We start from the raw sequence: 17,405 nt of genomic DNA on the forward strand, positions 1-17,405 counted from the left end.
TGTATGCCCTTAGCCCCCGGAAGTGCTAATCTGAGCTCGGGCTTATATGGTCTCTGTATCATCAGCGTCCTTTTGCCTCTGGATCTGCGCATGCACATGTATAGCATCCAGTATATGGAGCTGTATTCTGTCCCATTTTCAGACTTTATGGCCCACCCTGTTTACCATTTATTAAGACGTTTCCCTTCACTCTCCATCCATCCCCGACGGAGCACTAACGATGGGCAAAGATGGAATACAATAGGCTAGCTTTGTATCCTGACGACGCTAGCAATACACATTCAGATTTCACAGGAATTTTTGTTCCAACACAAAAGCTCAACCTCATGTAAACGTACATGCTCATGTAGACATTTAGCTAGATTATGTACACATTCAGACCAAGGTTTTGGTTTCTCCTGATTTCAATTATGCTCCAGTATGCAATTCACCAACGGTGATCCATGTTGACACAATACGTCCAGATTTTTTTGCACAAAAAAAATGTCTGGAAAACCAAGAGGGATGCCTTGAACGAGTGTTTGAAGCTTCAAGCCAACTTCTCCACGCTCGCGCACAATGCACTATGTATGGTTTTTGCACCACTGGACTCTGCATTTGATCCCTACAACTCAAGACGGTGTTTCCCGTCAGTCACCCATGACCAGTAGTTATGAATCGCAACCTCCATGGCTCGGTTCTGGTCAGAGAAACAGAGAACAAAAGTTCTACAGGATTCTACAGGACGGCCTAGCCACGGCTCGGTGTTTCCTGTTCCACGGACCAGCATTCTACAGGACGACCTAGCCACGGGCCACGGCTCAGCTAGCGACGCACTGACGGAAGTGGCGATCAGCCCAGCGGACGGATAACGTCCGTCCCGATGCTGTCCCACTGTTCGAAACAGTGCATACGTATAGATGCGAACTGGTGATTAAAAATGCCGCCGTATTATGCATAAAAAATGGGAAGGACCAGATCCCGATGCCATACTCATTGGCTCACATACAGAGAGCATATGTGCTCGAGTGCACAAACTCCACGTCCCTTAGCCCCCCACTACTGTGGGCTGGGTACGAATCCGGCCACTTCAGCACACCAGATGGCGACCACCGACCACATCTCCTCGCCGCCGCAGCCGGCGTCGCCGGGCGTTGGCGCCGTCGCCCTCTCGTCCGCCGTCGGCGAGCTACTCCGCTTCGTCCTCTCCTCCCACGTCGCCGCCCCGGACCCGGCCCTCCCTCTGTCCCTCTCCTATTGCTCCCGCCTCCTCGAAGACGACCTGTGCGATAAGCTGGCCACGGAGCTTGCGGCGTGCGCCGAGGAAGGGCGGATCCCGAGACCCCCAGTGGTAGCGGGGGCGGTAGGAACTCCTGCCGAGGAGAATGATTCGCGTAGGAGGGAGGGGGAGTGGGAGGCGGTCCTGCGCGAGAAGGGCGGCGAGTTAAAGCGGGTAGCTTTCTCGGATTTGCTTTCTTCCTCTTTCCCTCTTTAATCGGCTTTGCTTGAATTCGGCTGAAAAAAATAGCACGCTATAGCGTTCTAAGCGCAATGTCTCACTAAATGAAATCAGGCTATAGTGCGATGTAGCTTTGGTATATCAGATTTAAGGGCTGCGCTATTTTGTCATAGCACGCTACTTTTTTTCCTTGAATTCTTGCTGAATAGGTGCGCGTTTGTTATCAGACGATGAGACTGGAGGAAAAGGAAAACATTTACAGGGCAATAATCATCTTCTAGCTAGGAAGTCAGAATCATGGCTGAAGCTGTTGTCAATCAATTTCGGGGTATAATTGTATTTGCGGCAGTGTTTAGACTTTTGGGACTTGTGATATAAAGTATGATCATAAAGGATGAGCATGAGCACTATAACGATACTTGTATATATCCAGGAGTGTCTCTTTGGGGGCAGCGTTCCTCGACAGAGTACTAAATTTAGTGAAAAGAAAGTATTGCAAAATTCCCTATTTGCTGCAATATGGATACCTTGCAGCGGAAACTACAATGGGCTCTACGGAACTACTACACCCGGGCCAATATTTGTTTTGGCATTTATTAAACAATGCATGTACAGATTGATATATTATGTGGTCAGGCGGATTCAAGAGAACCTATGCATTTTTCTTAGCTATGCAAAAACAAACTGGGTGTACAAAAGTTGCTTTGTTGAACCATCTTTCTTGTTTCTTGTGTTTTCTTGAAAGTTAGTAGTGTAATCACATGTACATGTGTAATTTTTTTACTGAGTTATTTGAAATGTTAAAACACATTAGCTAGTGTTACCCTTTAACGCAATTTGTTTGACTATAGCTTATTGTTATCTGTATTCACTAGATTTATGATGCAGTGGAGTTTGTGCTACATGTTCAAGAACCATACTTCACTCAACTCAGTGGTAATTCCAGAATCTTTTTCTTGATTCATTTAACATCTAATTGACATTCATATTCCCTTTCCTTGTACTCCCTCCGTCCGAAAAAGCTTGTCCCAAGCTTGTTCCTCAAATGGATGTATCTAGCACTAACTTGGTGCTAGATACATTCATTTGAGGGACAAGCTTTTTCGGACGGAGGGAGTAGTTATATGTATATCAATATATTACTTTTTTTTGATGTATTTGTTATTTTTCTCTGGTGTGATACACCATCGAGGATCTGCATTTAATTCTTCAAATGAATAATTTCATTTGATCAGTTTTAACGGCTCAGTATAAAGCTGAAGGCACTAATTGATGTATTTCGAGGAAGTTTATAACCTGCATTTTTTTAACCTTTTTTGCCAACCACATTTTCTAACTTGAACCATGTACTTCTGTAGCTGGATCCAAGAACGTTGAAGGGAGGTTAGCAGCTGGTAATTACAACAGGTACGCAGAGCTGGTTTTAAATTTTTGAAGACTGAAACTATAAGTTGAGATATATGGTGGAACAATCACAGCCTTAATGTCTATCAACTAGGAACACCTATCAGAGTTACATTATGAAAAAATGGCAACAATTATAGTTCTGTTAGCGTATATTCGGGTTGCTCTATTTCAGGGTCTTCTGTATCTCATTCTCAGTTCACAGTTTGAGGATACAGCACAGTTGCAATAATTTATGGACTCAAGTAGCATATATTAAATTCTTAAATGTATCCATTCCAATATGCACTCTGAAATTCGCTAAAAGGATTATTCAGTAAGGTGTAGGCCTACTACTTGGAAGCCTTACATTGTTGTTTCAGTAAAAAGTTATCGCCCAAGCTTATCGACTCTGTGAACACTTCTGCTTGCTTTCTTATGGCTACACATTATTTTCATAGTCAACGTGCATGCTATTCATGTAATCATGTTTCTTTTGTCATTTTGTTGCAGGATTACACAAGGTTCTTTGTTGCTCTTCAATAAATGCCTCTTGCTTGAGGTTGAGGTAATTTTCTTTGCTATGTAACTAGCTTTTTTGGATATAATATTTATATATTTGTACTGTTATCTTCAAATTAGTAGTTTTCCTTCTTTAAGAAAAAAAACTTGTATTTGTTGAAGTATATATGGATTCCCCAACCTTCTCCATCAGTTCGGATTTTTGGTTCTACTGGTTGGTGCATAAAACTTATTTGATTGCTGAAGTTATTTGATCTTTATGGATTTTCTGTCAATTCACATAAAGCACCGAATAGAAAAATTCCACAATTGATTCTGTTTAAAATATGTGCTTATATTTTATGACTCATGATACATAACTGGGCAAATAATCCTTCTTGACCTGCACATATATACCTTTTATTCTAGAGTTGTAGTAAATCCATTGCTTATTTATTTTCAGGCAGTTAGAAAGTACAGTTCATTCTCTGAGATGCTGCAAACAGAGACGATCTCAAATGTCCTTCCTGGTATTTCATCAATTGAAGAAGGTACTTTGTTTCTTACGATCGTATCATTGCAGTGTTGCTTGTGCTATGTTCCATAACTGGATTAATTTTCATGAAGTCTGCACCTTTGGTCACCCATGAGTTAATCCTTCAAGAACCTAATTCTTTACTTATTATGGTGCATAACTATTTTGACAGTTGTCATGCCCTGGCTTTCTTACAATGCTTGTTCATAAATTAATGACCGGTACATAACAGAATATATATAGGTCCTTGACTGGAGTTTGAGCATAAACGCGAACCAGTTCTCAAGTTCAAAATTTGCAATATAGTCCGTAATAGGAACATGTGTAGGCCGTTGTTGACAGTAATATCACTGTAAATGTAACTTCTATATAGAGCTGTACTACCTTGGTACATATTTCTTATAAAGCTTGCTGGACCCTTGACAGCTTGCTGTGAATCCATGATGCGCTGATTGTTCTTGGTTTGGCAGGCGCTTTAGATAACAATTTAATTCAGCTCGAAGGGTGCATGCTAGGCATGCCACCTCTTTAATCTTCAGACTTTATTGTACCACAAAAAACACAACTGAGCTCTTGTGATATTGTCGATGGGTACACATTTCTGAAGCATCTCAAGTCCATACCCATGTTGATATCACATAATGTTCTTTGTCACTAGTATTATTATCTTTTTGATATAAAAGGTTCTATATGCAGCTGTAAAGGACCCCTGGACAATCGATTAAATTATCTGCATATACAGGTGTCAAAGTTTATAGAAAATTCTACACGGAGGAAAAGGAGAACTCTTATGGAGTCTTGGCAATATCTGTCTCAAAGCCGCAAATTCAACCTTACATAACCATGACCGAGCTTCTTGCTGTGAGTGACACACTTTAACATTTCATTCCGCATTTCTTCTGTTTGTAATGTTACCATATCATTTATAATCATATTTATAGTGACATCTTTTATGGGGCATACAAGGCTGATATATCTAAATTCATTATGTATGTACTCCCTCCGTTCCATAATGTAAGACGTATTTTGACACTACACTAGTGTCAAAAAATGTCTTACCTTATGGGACGGAGGGGGTATTTTGTAAATACACATTGAATAACACTAAGTGTCACTATTTATGCACTCAAAACAGCCAGCTCGCTTACCCCTTTGGCCTTTGCATGTCAATTGCAAGCTTTGTAGCTTGGAGTTTTACTGAACGTTATTTAAATCTTAATGGGTCATCTTTTAACCAGTAATATTTGTATTGATTCATGTTCTGGTTATCATAATTCATAAATACTCCCTCCGTCAACATGTAAAAGGCCACATCAAAATTTGAGCTCAACTTTGACTAGAAAATATTATACATGGCATAAAAATTATGACATTGGATTTGTATTCAAAGGGTTTCCAATGGTATAATAATATCTGTTGTATATGACTCATATTTAATAAGTCAAATTCGTGGAGTTAAGCTCAGATTTCGAGGGGGCCTTTTATATGTGGGATGAGGGAGTAACGTTTTTAGATCCGTTAGTTGCTTTAAGTTGAATAATCATATATGGGCACTTGTAGCTGGTTCTGTGCTTCGTGAACTTACCTCTTGTTATTTTCTAGGGATTGGGTTACGATGGATTAGGTAGACTCCTTGGTCTGGCAAACACATCAGGAACAGTTCCAGATGGACTGCCTCCTCCAAAATCCATGTTGATTTCATCTTGTATGAAACTACACAAACCAACTGTAAGTTCAGCTTTAGCAACTACCTCTCAGTTCTATTGAATGCTGTCCCATCCAAACATTTTGCTGTTTTTGAATATTACCAAGCTTCCACCTTGTGAAATTTCTCTTGTAACTAAGATTGATGGTGTTGCATTGTACTGGAGGTGAAAAGTTGTTCTTTAACTGATGCTGCAAGGGCATTGGCCAAACATGTTCACAGGAGTAGGGATGGGTGGTGGGGCTGCCTCCATGGAAGTGGTAAAGATGTGTTCCTGCTTAACAATCATCAAGTAGAAGACTCACATTATGGTATATTTAGTTAAAACTATTTATCTACAGATCCAAAGAAGAATCAAATTTCGTCCGAAGTCATTGACCGTTTGTTACGTGAAGGCTGTTGGATAAATATTCATCTGACACAGCCCAATAGGCCTGTTTTTGAAATTCGTGTGCATGAAGGTTATGGTGCCCGATGGTCTCATGATGGTTTGAAGGTACATCTATTAGTTTCTTGTTCTTTTGTTGATTGTGGTGGGCTCTAATGTAAAAAGTGATAGACCTCAACCCGCATGATAGTTCTTCTATTATTGTTTTTATCACTCGAGCAACATTGGCAATCCTTGTTTTTCTAAAGAAATTACTCATTGTTTGCCTTCCCTGTCTTGTGTACAAATCAGATATAAGAAAACTAGCCCGAGGGAAAGCTTTCCCAAATGGCTCTTTGAGATTGGACTCGAGAAGGGCAAGGCACCTGTGACAGGGTTACAAAATATTAGTGCCTGGACCCTGCAGGGCGAGCCCGGATAAGAAAATCAAAATGGTAACAAATTTAACTTGAATTTGGAAACCATGTAGTAGTTTGGACGAAGGCACATGACACATTTGATTTTTATAATGAATTTATAGTGTAGAGTAGGCATTGTGATGTTACATACAATTTTGGATCCCAAGATGAGAAATGACGTACTCGATAGAAGACCATGAGATGTAAAAGATTTCTAGATCTTATTATGTGTGCTCCAGCTTTGCCATGTTTCTAGTTAATCAGTTATTTGACTATTCCTTGGCATATGATTTGCAGTTCATTGGATTCTTGGAGCCTTACACACCAGATGGCTTTCTCAACGGTTGGAAACACTAGAGCGCGATCTGAGTGATGCACACTAGTTCAAATGTTCTGTAGAATGGCGGACTGAAGTCTGAAGTTATGTTGTATGTCTTGTTCAAGGTCGAAGGAAATGTCTGTCGTAAGGCCTGAAGGTGGAAGTTACAAGTACTTCCAATACTTTTTTCCAAAATCTGGTTATAGGGGTTGTCGTTGTCTTGAATAGGCAATGTCTTTGTTGCGTTGCACAACATATGCAACTGCGCCGTGGCGAACATTGTAATCCTGGTGCACATCATCCCTGAAAGCATCAAACAGATTTCTATGTTGTAACTTGTAAGGTGTTCATAAGCGGCCTGAGGCCTGAACTTTCTTATATTACGGTTAATAGCAGCTGCATTTTGTTGAAGAATCAAGGTCCGTTTATACATCAACCACTTATTCTGCCGGCACAACAATCGGAACATGAAAGCACCCAGATAGTAGCACATTAAAAAGATTTACACAGGAAACACAACAGATAAAATAGTCATCCATCTTGCATGATTTATTCTTTTTGGAAATGCGAAGCTGGAATGCTGACTTGTATCCGAGTTCTAAAATACTTCAACTCACTGACTAGGTGACATTACAAGGAGTGCTTGAGTTCTAAAATACTTCAACTCACTGACTAGGTGACATTACAAGGAGTGCTTGCTTCCCGTTGGTCATTTCGCACATAAAGATGAAAAAGGGTAACAAGGTTCATAATCTCTATAGATAGATGTGTATGACTATTTCAGAACCTCAATGAGATTCCAACTGTAGGCGTAATGAGCAACTTCATCGTCAAGCCGACTTTTTGCCACCGAAGAGGAGATTCCAACTGTAGGCGTTTCCTTTCTTTGCAGCGGCATCCACTCGCTTTGCACCAACCTGGGTAAAAAGTAAAAACAAATTACCATCAGATTATATTGACAATGCAAGGTCTAGTAGTTGACAGAATAAAATAGCTGTTAAAAAATTGTTTCAATTTTTTTTACTGCGGTCCTCAAAATTGCACAATAGGACTACGTTTTTTACTTCTCAGATTTCAGTCCCCTAGACGCATCAGCTTCACCAACAAGTTCTAACCACGCCACTGAACCTACTTATTTATTTCTCAACTCTTGAACTACCATGAATGCAAAGCAAAGCACAACCCAGTCAGTATATTCAACAAATAAACCTTGACAAACTAAGGAAATTTAGAATGACAAAATTGTTTAGAGAAAAAGTCAGAAAACATAGAAGAAACTGCAAGAGACGAGGAACAAATCGCAAAAACCTAAAATATTATTACAAAATTTAACAAAGAGAAGCACGGGGAATTTAATTTATAAAATACGAAATATTCTTGAAATTTTACTAAAGAATTAGAGAATTTTAAGAAATGGCAATAACAGCAGAAACTTGGAAGGAAAAAAATTAATAGTATTCTGAACAAATAAGATAATATAGCAAAACTCAAATGATTTATACACATTTGTAAGAAAACCAAAATGTTTTTTAAGTGCGTGGAAACACTCTATTTAGCCTTATTGTTGCAGTCATTGTACGCCTCTATTTGTAAATTTATTTTCTTCAAATTCCCAGTTTCCAAAAAAAAAAACATTTGTGGCAATTTTCCCTTTTATCTCAGAGTATTTCTAAAGTTGCCACTTGCCAGAATCTTAAATTCCTTCAAAACCACTGCACATCATAAAAAACCCTTGCTGCATCTCATGGATGAAAAAGAAGCTTCCTATTCTCAAAGAAAAATTCCTCAAAAAAAGGGCTTCCAGAGCTTAGGGTCAGACATCCTTAGATTTACCAGTTTGAAGGCTGAGGGTGAAATCTAAGGCCCCACTTCGAACAAAGAAAAAATGAACTCAAATGATACATAACAAAGGAACGGCTCCCAAAAATCTTTCGTACACATTTTGGAGGAAATCAACTTGTTCAAAACACGGAAAATTTCCACTTCGAAATCAAAGGAAACATACCCTCATGTTTCCTTTCAAGTGATTCTTCCACCCACAAGTTTCCATGTTATACCTATCCTATATTCCAACTGGCTTCTCTTCTCTATTCACGTGTTTTCAATCTGTACAGGATGTGTGAGACTCTGAGCCATGCCGCTCTAATTCATGAATTTTCCACGTTTTTGCATTTTTTCTATCATTGTTCCAAATGGGCTGACTGTAGTTGCGGTATGAAAAAAAATCTTTTCTATTTTTAAGTTATATAAGTGTGACATCATGAAAGTGCTTTAAAGCTAAATACACTGATCAAGTTTGTCCACACGATTTCTACCTGTGACAAGTTTGTTCTGACTGGAGGATGCAAAGACAGTTCACCAGTAGATAAGGAAAAGAAAAACATCAAACTAGAAAAAATTACCTTGTCCATAAGCCAGCATCCAATTGTTGGCATGTATTGCACTACGTACATAACAGCCAGCACAGGCTGCAAAGGAGGTCACTAAAATTCAGATGCAATATGTAACATAAATGTAGAATGAAAAATACACTATGCAGAGTGCCAGACATAAAACAGAAACTTCATGTCATAGATACTTGAACCAATAGTGTAACATAGTGATACAAGCTACAAACCCGTAGGTTACTACAACATAGTGATTGTACTTAACACATTATTATATCATAGAAGCTTTTATATTAGTACATGCACTAGCTAACTGATGTTTTTGCTCAGAAAAAACGTGGGCACAAAGTTTCAAGGATCCATTAGGGAAAGCTTATATTGTGTAAATGAGTCAGATATGGTGGTAAGTTTCTAGCATAATATATAATATGTGAGCATGTCCAAGCAGTAATGTTCAGAATGAAATATACCTGATATGATATCCATGCTTCTTTTAGTCCATGAGTTGCGGCAATTATTGTCAGTTCAGCACATCTTTCCACTGAAACACGTTTCTGCATAGGTTAACAAGAATGAGTAAATATAAGAAACAACGATTAGAGACTGAGAACCAACTTTCAACAGTTAAGCAAGTACAAGATGTTAGGACATGAGCAGAATGTGATAAATGTATGTACAACAAAAAACCATTCAAGCAAGTCTAGACACAAACAACATGCATTTTAGAACACTGCTGGATTATGATAACCTCGTTCGATTCAGCAGTTGCAATTATTGGGCTTGTTCTAACACATGTGGGATGAATGTCTGGATAAAAGAATTTATCTAACTTTAATACTATGAAACACAAAAGATGGTAGCTAATAGAATTTTACATAGCTTCATTATCACATAAGATTTGGAGATAAGCACTGCAAACTATGCTTAGCTGAGGTGAGGTCTTTGTGTGACTTTGTCTAGCAAACTACTTCTGTTTGTTTGAAAAAATAAAGAGAAGTCTAATAAACAAAGCATAACCTCGGATGAATGCCTTTGTGATGAAGAAGTTGCACCAGAAGATACTGGTGTTTCAATAGGTCCAGGACAGACAACAGTGACCTTAATGCCTTTCGTACATAACTGCAGCATGGAAGATATATAGCTTGAGCAACATAGTCGCGAAAAAACAAACAAAACATACAGGAAAACAACTAAATATCTACAGAGAACCATCTAACCACGAAATTCCATTTGAACAGAAAATACAGTCAATGCTCTTGATAACAGAAGAAAGATTGTCTATGAATACTTGTCGATAACAGAAGTGGATAATTCATATGCATATAAATTTAGCATACCCAGAATGTATTATGTTGCAAGCTTAATGAGCTAAAGGTATGATAATTAATACCTCAGAGCGCAGAGAAGCAAAGTAGCCATTGAGAGCATGTTTGGAAGCAGAGTAAAGAGCCTGGCCAGGTGTGGGCACCTTTCCAGCTGCACTACTCATCTGTGAATAGCGAGTTAGCTACAATAATAACCTAATAGAAATCATGTTGACAATAAGTTCCATTACAGACATACCACAACAAAATGACCCATCCCTCTATCCAACATGAAAGGTGCAAGAAGGCGAGTCAAAGTAATTGTTCCAAAGACATTGACATGAAAAGTAGCCTGTGTAACAAGAAATAATTAGCAGGAAGTTACGTTGTCAATAACGATATAAAGAACAAAGTAAAAGATGGTTCACATACCTTAAGACCTTCCTCAGTTTCTTCCAGGGCCCCCCTTTTCTGCAATTTTATTGATTTATTTAGCAAGCAAAAACTTGTGGTGGTTGTGTAGCTAGACTAAAAGGGATATAGGCTGATAGAAAGTGTATGATAATATTTACTGGACGCTCAAAGGCCGCATTGTGCATCATATAGTCAATGCCTGCACTGGAAAAGAGTGATTCCGCTGAATGTACAACTTCTTTCAGAGATTCTTCATCAGATGATAAATCCATGGGTAACACTTCAACTTTGCTATCTGGATGCTTGCCTTTGAAGAATAAAGAGAACAGAAAAAACATGAAATTAAAACTTGGTCCAGAACTCAGATTTCCACTACCCTACTAGAAGACAACATGAGTTTTTCAAACTTACTGATGATGTTACGTTTCACTCTCTCAAGCTCCTCCTTGTTACGTGCAGATAGTATGAGCTTTGCTCCTAAACTCGCAAACTGCATCGAAAGAACCTCCCCTGGCATTACAAGAAATCATTCTGGTTATCATGGAACAATATGCTAAATTTAGCAAACATATCATGAAATTTAGCAAAAGGATGACATGTAAATAACATATATCCAATTATCAAAACTGAAAGTGGTCCATGAATAGGTTCTACGTGAACTAACCATTTAAAACTACACTGCAAGAAACATAAGGCAGACACTAAACCTACAAATACCTTTCACTAATGAACAACGTGTAACACCTCCATCTGTCTTAAAAAATCATACAATCAGCTTTGAGAAGTGCAATTTTGCTTACATTAAGCGGCTTAGCAGGTCATCACAAAATCTATAATTCCCTTTCCGTATTACCGGTCGCTGATTAGCATATTTACAATATCAGTTATGATGCAGACACCCCCTCTATGACCAATTGACCATTGACCAATGTCATTACAGATCTACAGATATGCACACCAAAGTTCTCAGAGCAAGATAGTTGTATTACAAGGTTTTCCAAATATAAGGTTCCCATCGAAACAAGCATGAGCATGGCCGATAAAACTGGAAACAAGGCCAGGTCAGGGATATAAAAAGCAATCTTCTAACCACTGTCCAATGGTGAAAATCACTATCCACTAATAAACTAGCACAGAAAGTAAGTTCTCTCGATTCTTCCTCTGTCTATAACTAGAGAATATGCAATCTATACAGCATTAATACTAAAAAAGCATATGTACCATAGCATGATCTCATCATCGGGCGCAATTGTTTATTTTGTGACCGTCACCCTAACCGAAGCAATACACCTAAAGTTTAGCAATAGGGTTAAAACAAAGATCAAGTTCAACAACTCCACAGTCATAAATCACAACCACAACAAAAGGGTTGGCACCGAAGAAATCATATGACACCCAGTTTACTATGACCAAATTCCCTCTTCTTCTTTTTCTTGCGATGAAATTCACCCAATTCAAGAGATGGAGAAGTAAACTCACCAATCCCACGGCTCGCCCCCGTAATCCATACAACCTGAAGGGCACCAAAGAAAGGAAAACGCAAGCATACGGAATTCAGATAACGAATCCAATGAGATGATAGGAAAGGGAGCAGCAAACAACACCACCTTGCCGTCCACTTTGTCCCGCCGCGGCCGGCCGCACGACAAGAGGGTGAAATCCCCTGCGCCCAGCCAAGAACGAGAGCGATTAGCCCGCGGCCAGCAGAGAAGAATAGAGGGGGGAACGAAGCACGATGGGGGATACTTGAGTGGAATAGGCCTAGGTTCGATCGGTGGGCGGAAGGGGGGAGGGAATGGAGACGCGACGCTGCTTACCATCGGCGGTGGCGAACTTGAAGACGAGGAAGGCGGCGGCGGCGGCGCCGGCGAGGAGCGCGAAGAGGAGGAGCATTCTCGGCTGTCGAGCGGTGCGTGGTCCGTGGTGGCGGCGCGTTCTCTCGCTGTTTTGATGTGATGTGAGCGCGAGGGACTGTGACCGTGTGAGTCGCTGGGCGGAGAATTTCAGGTTGTGCTTTGTTTGGCTTGCCTGCAGTGGCGTGGGTCTGTTGCGGAAGTGGTTATGGGTCGGCTGCAGCCGCAAAGATACAGCGTGGGCCTGACAATGGTTGGCATATCAATAAAGAGTTAAAAGCGTTGGGAGTCCTACAGCTTGCTCACAATATGATGGTTTGGTCAATAAAAAGTTAAAAGCACTGGGAGTCCTACAACTTACTCACAAAGTGATGGTTTGGTCCTAGAACTTGCAAATTGACCATATCCAGTCCCAGAACTTGCATCAAATGTGCAAATTTGGTCCTGACCAATCACAGAGCGACAAGTGGACGCGAGCCGGTCAGCGGGCGGCATTTTGCAAAGAGGCCCCTGCCTTTCGTTTGAATCAACCTGCACTACAACAACGGGTGAGCACCTGAATTTTCAGAAATGGACTTGCTGTGGCGAATCTGATCTGCTTTTTAGAAATGGACTTGCTGTGGCCTTATCTGCTTTTTAGAAATGCACTTGTTGTGGTGAACCCGATCTGCTTCTTTGATACGATTTTCTTGGGGATACATCCAGTCATGGTACCGTGAGGTCGTTATATGGATCCCTGACCGGTGCCTGACTTGATCTGTGACCGAAAGTTCATGGTATCTTTGATGCATAATGTGTGTGGTGTGCCCAATGCTAGATCAGCAACATGCTGAATATTTCATTGTTAGTGCAAGTGGGCACAAGTCTCTTATAGATATGCCTGCCTAGCTCAGTTTTTGTGCTGCAATTTATACAAGTATAAATGTACAATTCTGATTAGTTTCGTCACATATTTTTGTTTGGAGAAAATATTTCCTGATCCAATGACCTCAGGGGATTTTATAAGTTAATTATGCAAAGTACAATAGGCAGATCTGTTTTTTCTTTTCTCTGAACCTTACATTTAGTTAGAAACTTTGATTAGTTTTGTCATACTGGATGAAATCTAGTATGGTTCTTCTTGCAATGGGGTCATCAACTTGATCTAGTTCTATGGGACTTTAGTCATGATTAGATCACACATGTTCCAACCTATTTTTGGCCAAAAAGTTCCATTCAGTTTCTTGACTGAGAGTTATGTTCTAATTACCATGTTCTTTTGGACATTTGATGCAGTGATGTTGATGCCACAATGCTTGCATGCCTTGCATTTTCCTGCCCAAACATGCAATCTTTGGAGATAAGCATGGCTGATAGTGCAGTCAACCGGATGACTGGGTACGTTGAACCTCATCCCTAAATCACAAATCCTGTGATATTCTACCTTTTCATGCATTTTGTCCTTTGAAATATATGCTTTCTAATGTTGTCTTTGACGTAAATTATACACACATTCACTAATGTGCACTAGCAAACTGTTCAGTATTATTGGTTGAAGGTGCTTACTGATCAGAATGTTGTTTCATGCTGCCATACGCTGCCTTGCCACGCTGTGCATTGCCTCCATTTACATGATCTGAAAAATAACTTATACAGGACAATTTATGGATAGATTAGATGATTATAAGATTGGGCGATCTTTTAACGAAAGGCAGGGGCCTCTTTGCAAAATGTCGTGCGCTGACCGGCTCGGGACCCAGGCGTCCACTTGTCGCTCTGTGATTGGTCAAGACCAAATTTGCACATTTGATGCAAGTTCTGGGACTGGATAGGGTCAATTTGCAAGTTCTAGGACTAAAACATCACATTGTGAGCAACTTGTAGGACTCCCAGTGCTTTTAACTCGCCAATTAATAGCCCTAAGGTGAGGGAAATCCTTCCTTTCGCCCGACTGATTTTCTACCAGAAATCAACCGCCTCAAGGGATCGCCACGTGTCCCCGTGTGGGCGCAGGAATTGCTCAACCTCCTCTGCCTTATCTCATGCAGCGAAGCCCCTCCACTCGTTCTTCTTCCACCCACACGCGTTGACTACATCCTTTTGGACCTCGCCGGCATGTCTTCACACGCTCCTCCGTCACTACTCCCTCGCTCAAGCTGACTTGCGCTGCATGAACTACAATGAGAGCACCGCTGCTACAAACCACGCTGTAGTGCTTTGAGTGGAGGAAAAACATTTTTACGAGCGCCTCGACACCACTGCGAGCTGACGTTCGGCGGTGCTCGCGGGGGGGTGATGGCAGGTGGTGAGATGTCGCGGCGGACGCTGCTGCGAACGAATGGGACTGCAACCAGGGGCTCGCCGGTGCTACCATGGAGCATCCTCCGGTCGCCCTTTGCTGTGACGGAGCATCGTCGGAACGCCAGAGCTTCACGGTGCTGCGATGGACATTGTCGGGGGCCGCCGGAACATCGTCGTTGCAGGGATGGAGTTTTGCGGAGCATCACCGGAGCATCGTCGAGGCCGCCGGAACACCATCATTGCTGCAATGAAGCATCTCCGAGCAGTCGGCGCATCGCCGCTGCTACAACAAAGCATCACCGGTGTTGTTTTGGGGCATTGCCGGGCTGCCGGAGCATCACCGGTGCTGCATCGAGGCATCAACGGTGTTGTGTTGGAGCATTTGCTGGGTCGTCGGAGCATCGTCGGTGCTGCAACGAAGCAGCACCGGTGTTGTGTTCGAGCATTGCCGGGCCATCGGAGCATCGCCGGTGCTGCAACGAAGCAGCACCGTTGTTGTGTTGGAGCATTGCCGGGCCACCAGAGCATCGCCGATTCTGCAACGAAGCATCACCGGTGTTGTGTTGGAGCATTGCTGGGCTGCCGGAGCATCACCAGTGCTGCATCGAAGCATCAGCGGTGTTGTGTTGGAGCATTGCCGGGCCGTCGGAGCATCGTCGGTGCTGCAACGAAGAAGCATCGGTGTTGTGTTCGAGCATTGCCGGACCGTCGGAGCATCGCCGTGCTGCAACGAAGCCGCACCGTTGTTGTGTTGGTGCATTGCAGGGCCGCCGGAGCATCGCCGGTTCTGCAACAAAAGCATCACCGGTGTTGTGTTGGAGCATTGCCGGGCTGCCGGAGCATCACCGGTGCTACATCGAAGCATCAGCGGTGTTGTGTTGGAGCATTGCCGGGCCGTCGGAGCATCGTCGGTGCTGCAACGAAGTAGCACCGGTGTTGTGTTGGAGCATTGCCGGGCTGCAGGAGCATCACCGGTGCTGCATCGAAGCATCAGCGGTGTTGTGCTGGAGCATTGCCGGGCCGTCGGAGCATCGTCGGTGCTGCAACGAAGCAGCATCGGTGTTGTGTTTGAGCATTGCCGGACCGTCGGAGCATCGCCGGTGCTGCAACGAAGCCGCACCGTTGTTGTGTTGGTGCATTGCAGGGCCGCCGGAGCATCGCCGGTTCTGCAACAAAAGCATCACCGGTGTTGTGTTGGAGCATTGCCGGGCTGCCGGAGCATCACCGGTGCTGCATCGAAGCATCAGCGGTGTTGTGTTGGAGCATTGCCGGGCCGTCGGAGCATCGTCGGTGCTGCAATGAAGCAGCACCGGTGTTGTGTTCGAGCATTGCCGGGCCATCGGAGCATCGCCGGTGCTGCAACGAAGCAGCACCGTTGTTGTGTTGGAGCATTGCCGGGCCACCAGAGCATCGCCGATTCTGCAACGAAGCATCACCGGTGTTGTGTTGGAGCATTGCCGGGCTGCCGGAGCATCACCGGTGCTGCATCGAAGCATCAACGGTGTTGTGTTGGAGCATTGCCGGGCTGTCGGAGCATCGTCGGTGCTGCAACGAAGCAGCATCGGTGTTGTGTTCGAGCATTGCCGGACCGTCGGAGCATCGCCGGTGCTGCAACGAAGCCGCACCGTTGTTGTGTTGGTGCATTGCAGGGCCGCCGGAGCATCGCCGGTTCTGCAACAAAAGCATCACCGGTGTTGTGTTGGTGCATTGCAGGGCCGCCGGAGCATTGCCGGTTCTGCAACGAAGCATCACCGGTGTTGTGTTGGAGCATTGCCGGGCCGACGGAGCATCGCTGGTGCTGCAACGAAGCATCACCTGTGTTATGTTGGAGCATTGCCGGGCCGCCGGAGCATCGCCGGTGCTGCAACGAAGCATCACCGGTGTTGTGGTCCAGCATTGTCGGCCGCCGAAGCATCGTCGGTGCTGCAACGAAGCATCACCGGTGTTGTGTTGGAGCATTGTCGGGCTGCCAGAGCATCGCAGGTGCTTCAATGGATGGTTGCAGCAGCGTCGTTGTGGCAACCTGGCGCTGCACCTGTGGCCGTGCATGGCGACCTCGTGGGTGTTTTCCCGTGAGATGACCTGTGACTGTGAGTCTGTGACGAGGCTGCCGCAACCTGAAGAAACGAGGATGCTGTGCACATAGCCGATAGCTAGTTGGTCTAGAGATCAAACGACCCAAGTCAAACCAAATCAACGGCTGACAAGGCGGTTTATAAATCCCTAACATCAGCCGGTTTACGGCTAGCAGTGGCCCTAAGATGATGCCCCACAGATCAGGTCAGGCTGCAGGTGGGACTATATATGGGCATCCCACCTTTAACCCACCTGGTCTCAGTAGGTTTGGCAGAAATAATTAGACATCCCATCAGAACATAAACAGATTATGTGGGAACAAGTGGGATCCCACTTAAAAAATGAACTCGCGATTGGAACGTAAACTAGTTTCCCATCTGTCGCACCCACCCTTCCACTGCAAGAAGCGAAGGCATCTGTTCGT

At 43.0% G+C, this 17,405-nt stretch overlaps 2 protein-coding genes across 7 annotated transcripts; one reads left to right on the plus strand and one right to left on the minus strand.

The window, feature by feature from the left end:
- Window positions 1–950: 950 nt before the first annotated feature.
- Window positions 951–7,081, plus strand: LOC109742898 (uncharacterized). 4 transcript variants are annotated; one of them, XR_002227960.4, is made up of 11 exons: window positions 951–1,432; window positions 2,314–2,374; window positions 2,797–2,845; window positions 3,335–3,389; window positions 3,786–3,873; window positions 4,600–4,718; window positions 5,460–5,585; window positions 5,729–5,822; window positions 5,904–6,058; window positions 6,242–6,384; window positions 6,646–7,081. XR_002227960.4 is itself a non-coding variant. In XM_020302003.4 (10 exons), exons 1-10 carry the CDS (start codon window positions 998–1,000, stop codon window positions 6,703–6,705), a joined length of 1,242 nt encoding a protein of 413 aa, XP_020157592.3. In that variant the 5' UTR covers window positions 951–997; the 3' UTR covers window positions 6,706–7,081. The 4 variants fall into 4 exon arrangements, 1 of the variants encoding a protein (XP_020157592.3); XR_012181348.1 differs by having other exon boundaries at window positions 5,785–5,822; XR_002227961.4 differs by lacking the exon at window positions 6,242–6,384 and having other exon boundaries at window positions 5,785–5,822.
- Window positions 7,082–7,190: 109 nt separating this feature from the next.
- Window positions 7,191–12,829, minus strand: LOC109742905 (uncharacterized). 3 transcript variants are annotated; one of them, XM_020302011.3, is made up of 12 exons: window positions 12,590–12,823; window positions 12,380–12,435; window positions 12,252–12,285; window positions 11,184–11,282; window positions 10,931–11,079; window positions 10,791–10,829; window positions 10,618–10,710; window positions 10,445–10,543; window positions 10,072–10,173; window positions 9,525–9,608; window positions 9,070–9,135; window positions 7,191–7,584 (listed from the first exon to the last, which is right to left on the minus strand). In XM_020302011.3, exons 1-12 carry the CDS (start codon window positions 12,663–12,665, stop codon window positions 7,498–7,500), a joined length of 984 nt encoding a protein of 327 aa, XP_020157600.1. In that variant the 5' UTR covers window positions 12,666–12,823; the 3' UTR covers window positions 7,191–7,497. The 3 variants fall into 3 exon arrangements, with proteins under 3 accessions (XP_020157600.1, XP_020157599.1, XP_073352375.1); XM_020302010.4 differs by having other exon boundaries at window positions 12,252–12,435; window positions 12,590–12,829; XM_073496274.1 differs by lacking the exons at window positions 12,252–12,285; window positions 12,380–12,435; window positions 12,590–12,823 and adding an exon at window positions 11,994–12,062.
- Between the last annotated feature and the right edge of the window lie 4,576 nt (window positions 12,830–17,405).

Source organism: Aegilops tauschii, chromosome 4 (genome assembly GCF_002575655.3).
Source record: "Aegilops tauschii subsp. strangulata cultivar AL8/78 chromosome 4, Aet v6.0, whole genome shotgun sequence".
In the NCBI taxonomy this organism is placed as follows: Eukaryota; Viridiplantae; Streptophyta; class Magnoliopsida; order Poales; family Poaceae; genus Aegilops; species Aegilops tauschii.

What these genes read in the sequence shown, in the direction of transcription:
- LOC109742898 (XM_020302003.4), top strand. Translation starts at nt 998, where the DNA reads ATGTGCTCGAGTGCACAAACTCCACGTCCCTTAGCCCCCCACTACTGT. An exon ending in ATACTTCACTCAACTCAGTG is followed by an intron (nt 2,375 to 2,796) that starts GTAATTCCAGAA and finishes GTACTTCTGTAG; the next exon opens with CTGGATCCAAGAACGTTGAA. An exon ending in GCCTCTTGCTTGAGGTTGAG is followed by an intron (nt 3,390 to 3,785) that starts GTAATTTTCTTT and finishes ATTTATTTTCAG; the next exon opens with GCAGTTAGAAAGTACAGTTC.
- LOC109742905 (XM_020302010.4), bottom strand. An exon ending in AGTGAAACGTAACATCATCA is followed by an intron (nt 11,080 to 11,183) that starts GTAAGTTTGAAA and finishes TATTCTTCAAAG; the next exon opens with GCAAGCATCCAGATAGCAAA. An exon ending in CACAAAGGCATTCATCCGAG is followed by an intron (nt 9,609 to 10,071) that starts GTTATGCTTTGT and finishes TAACCTATGCAG; the next exon opens with AAACGTGTTTCAGTGGAAAG.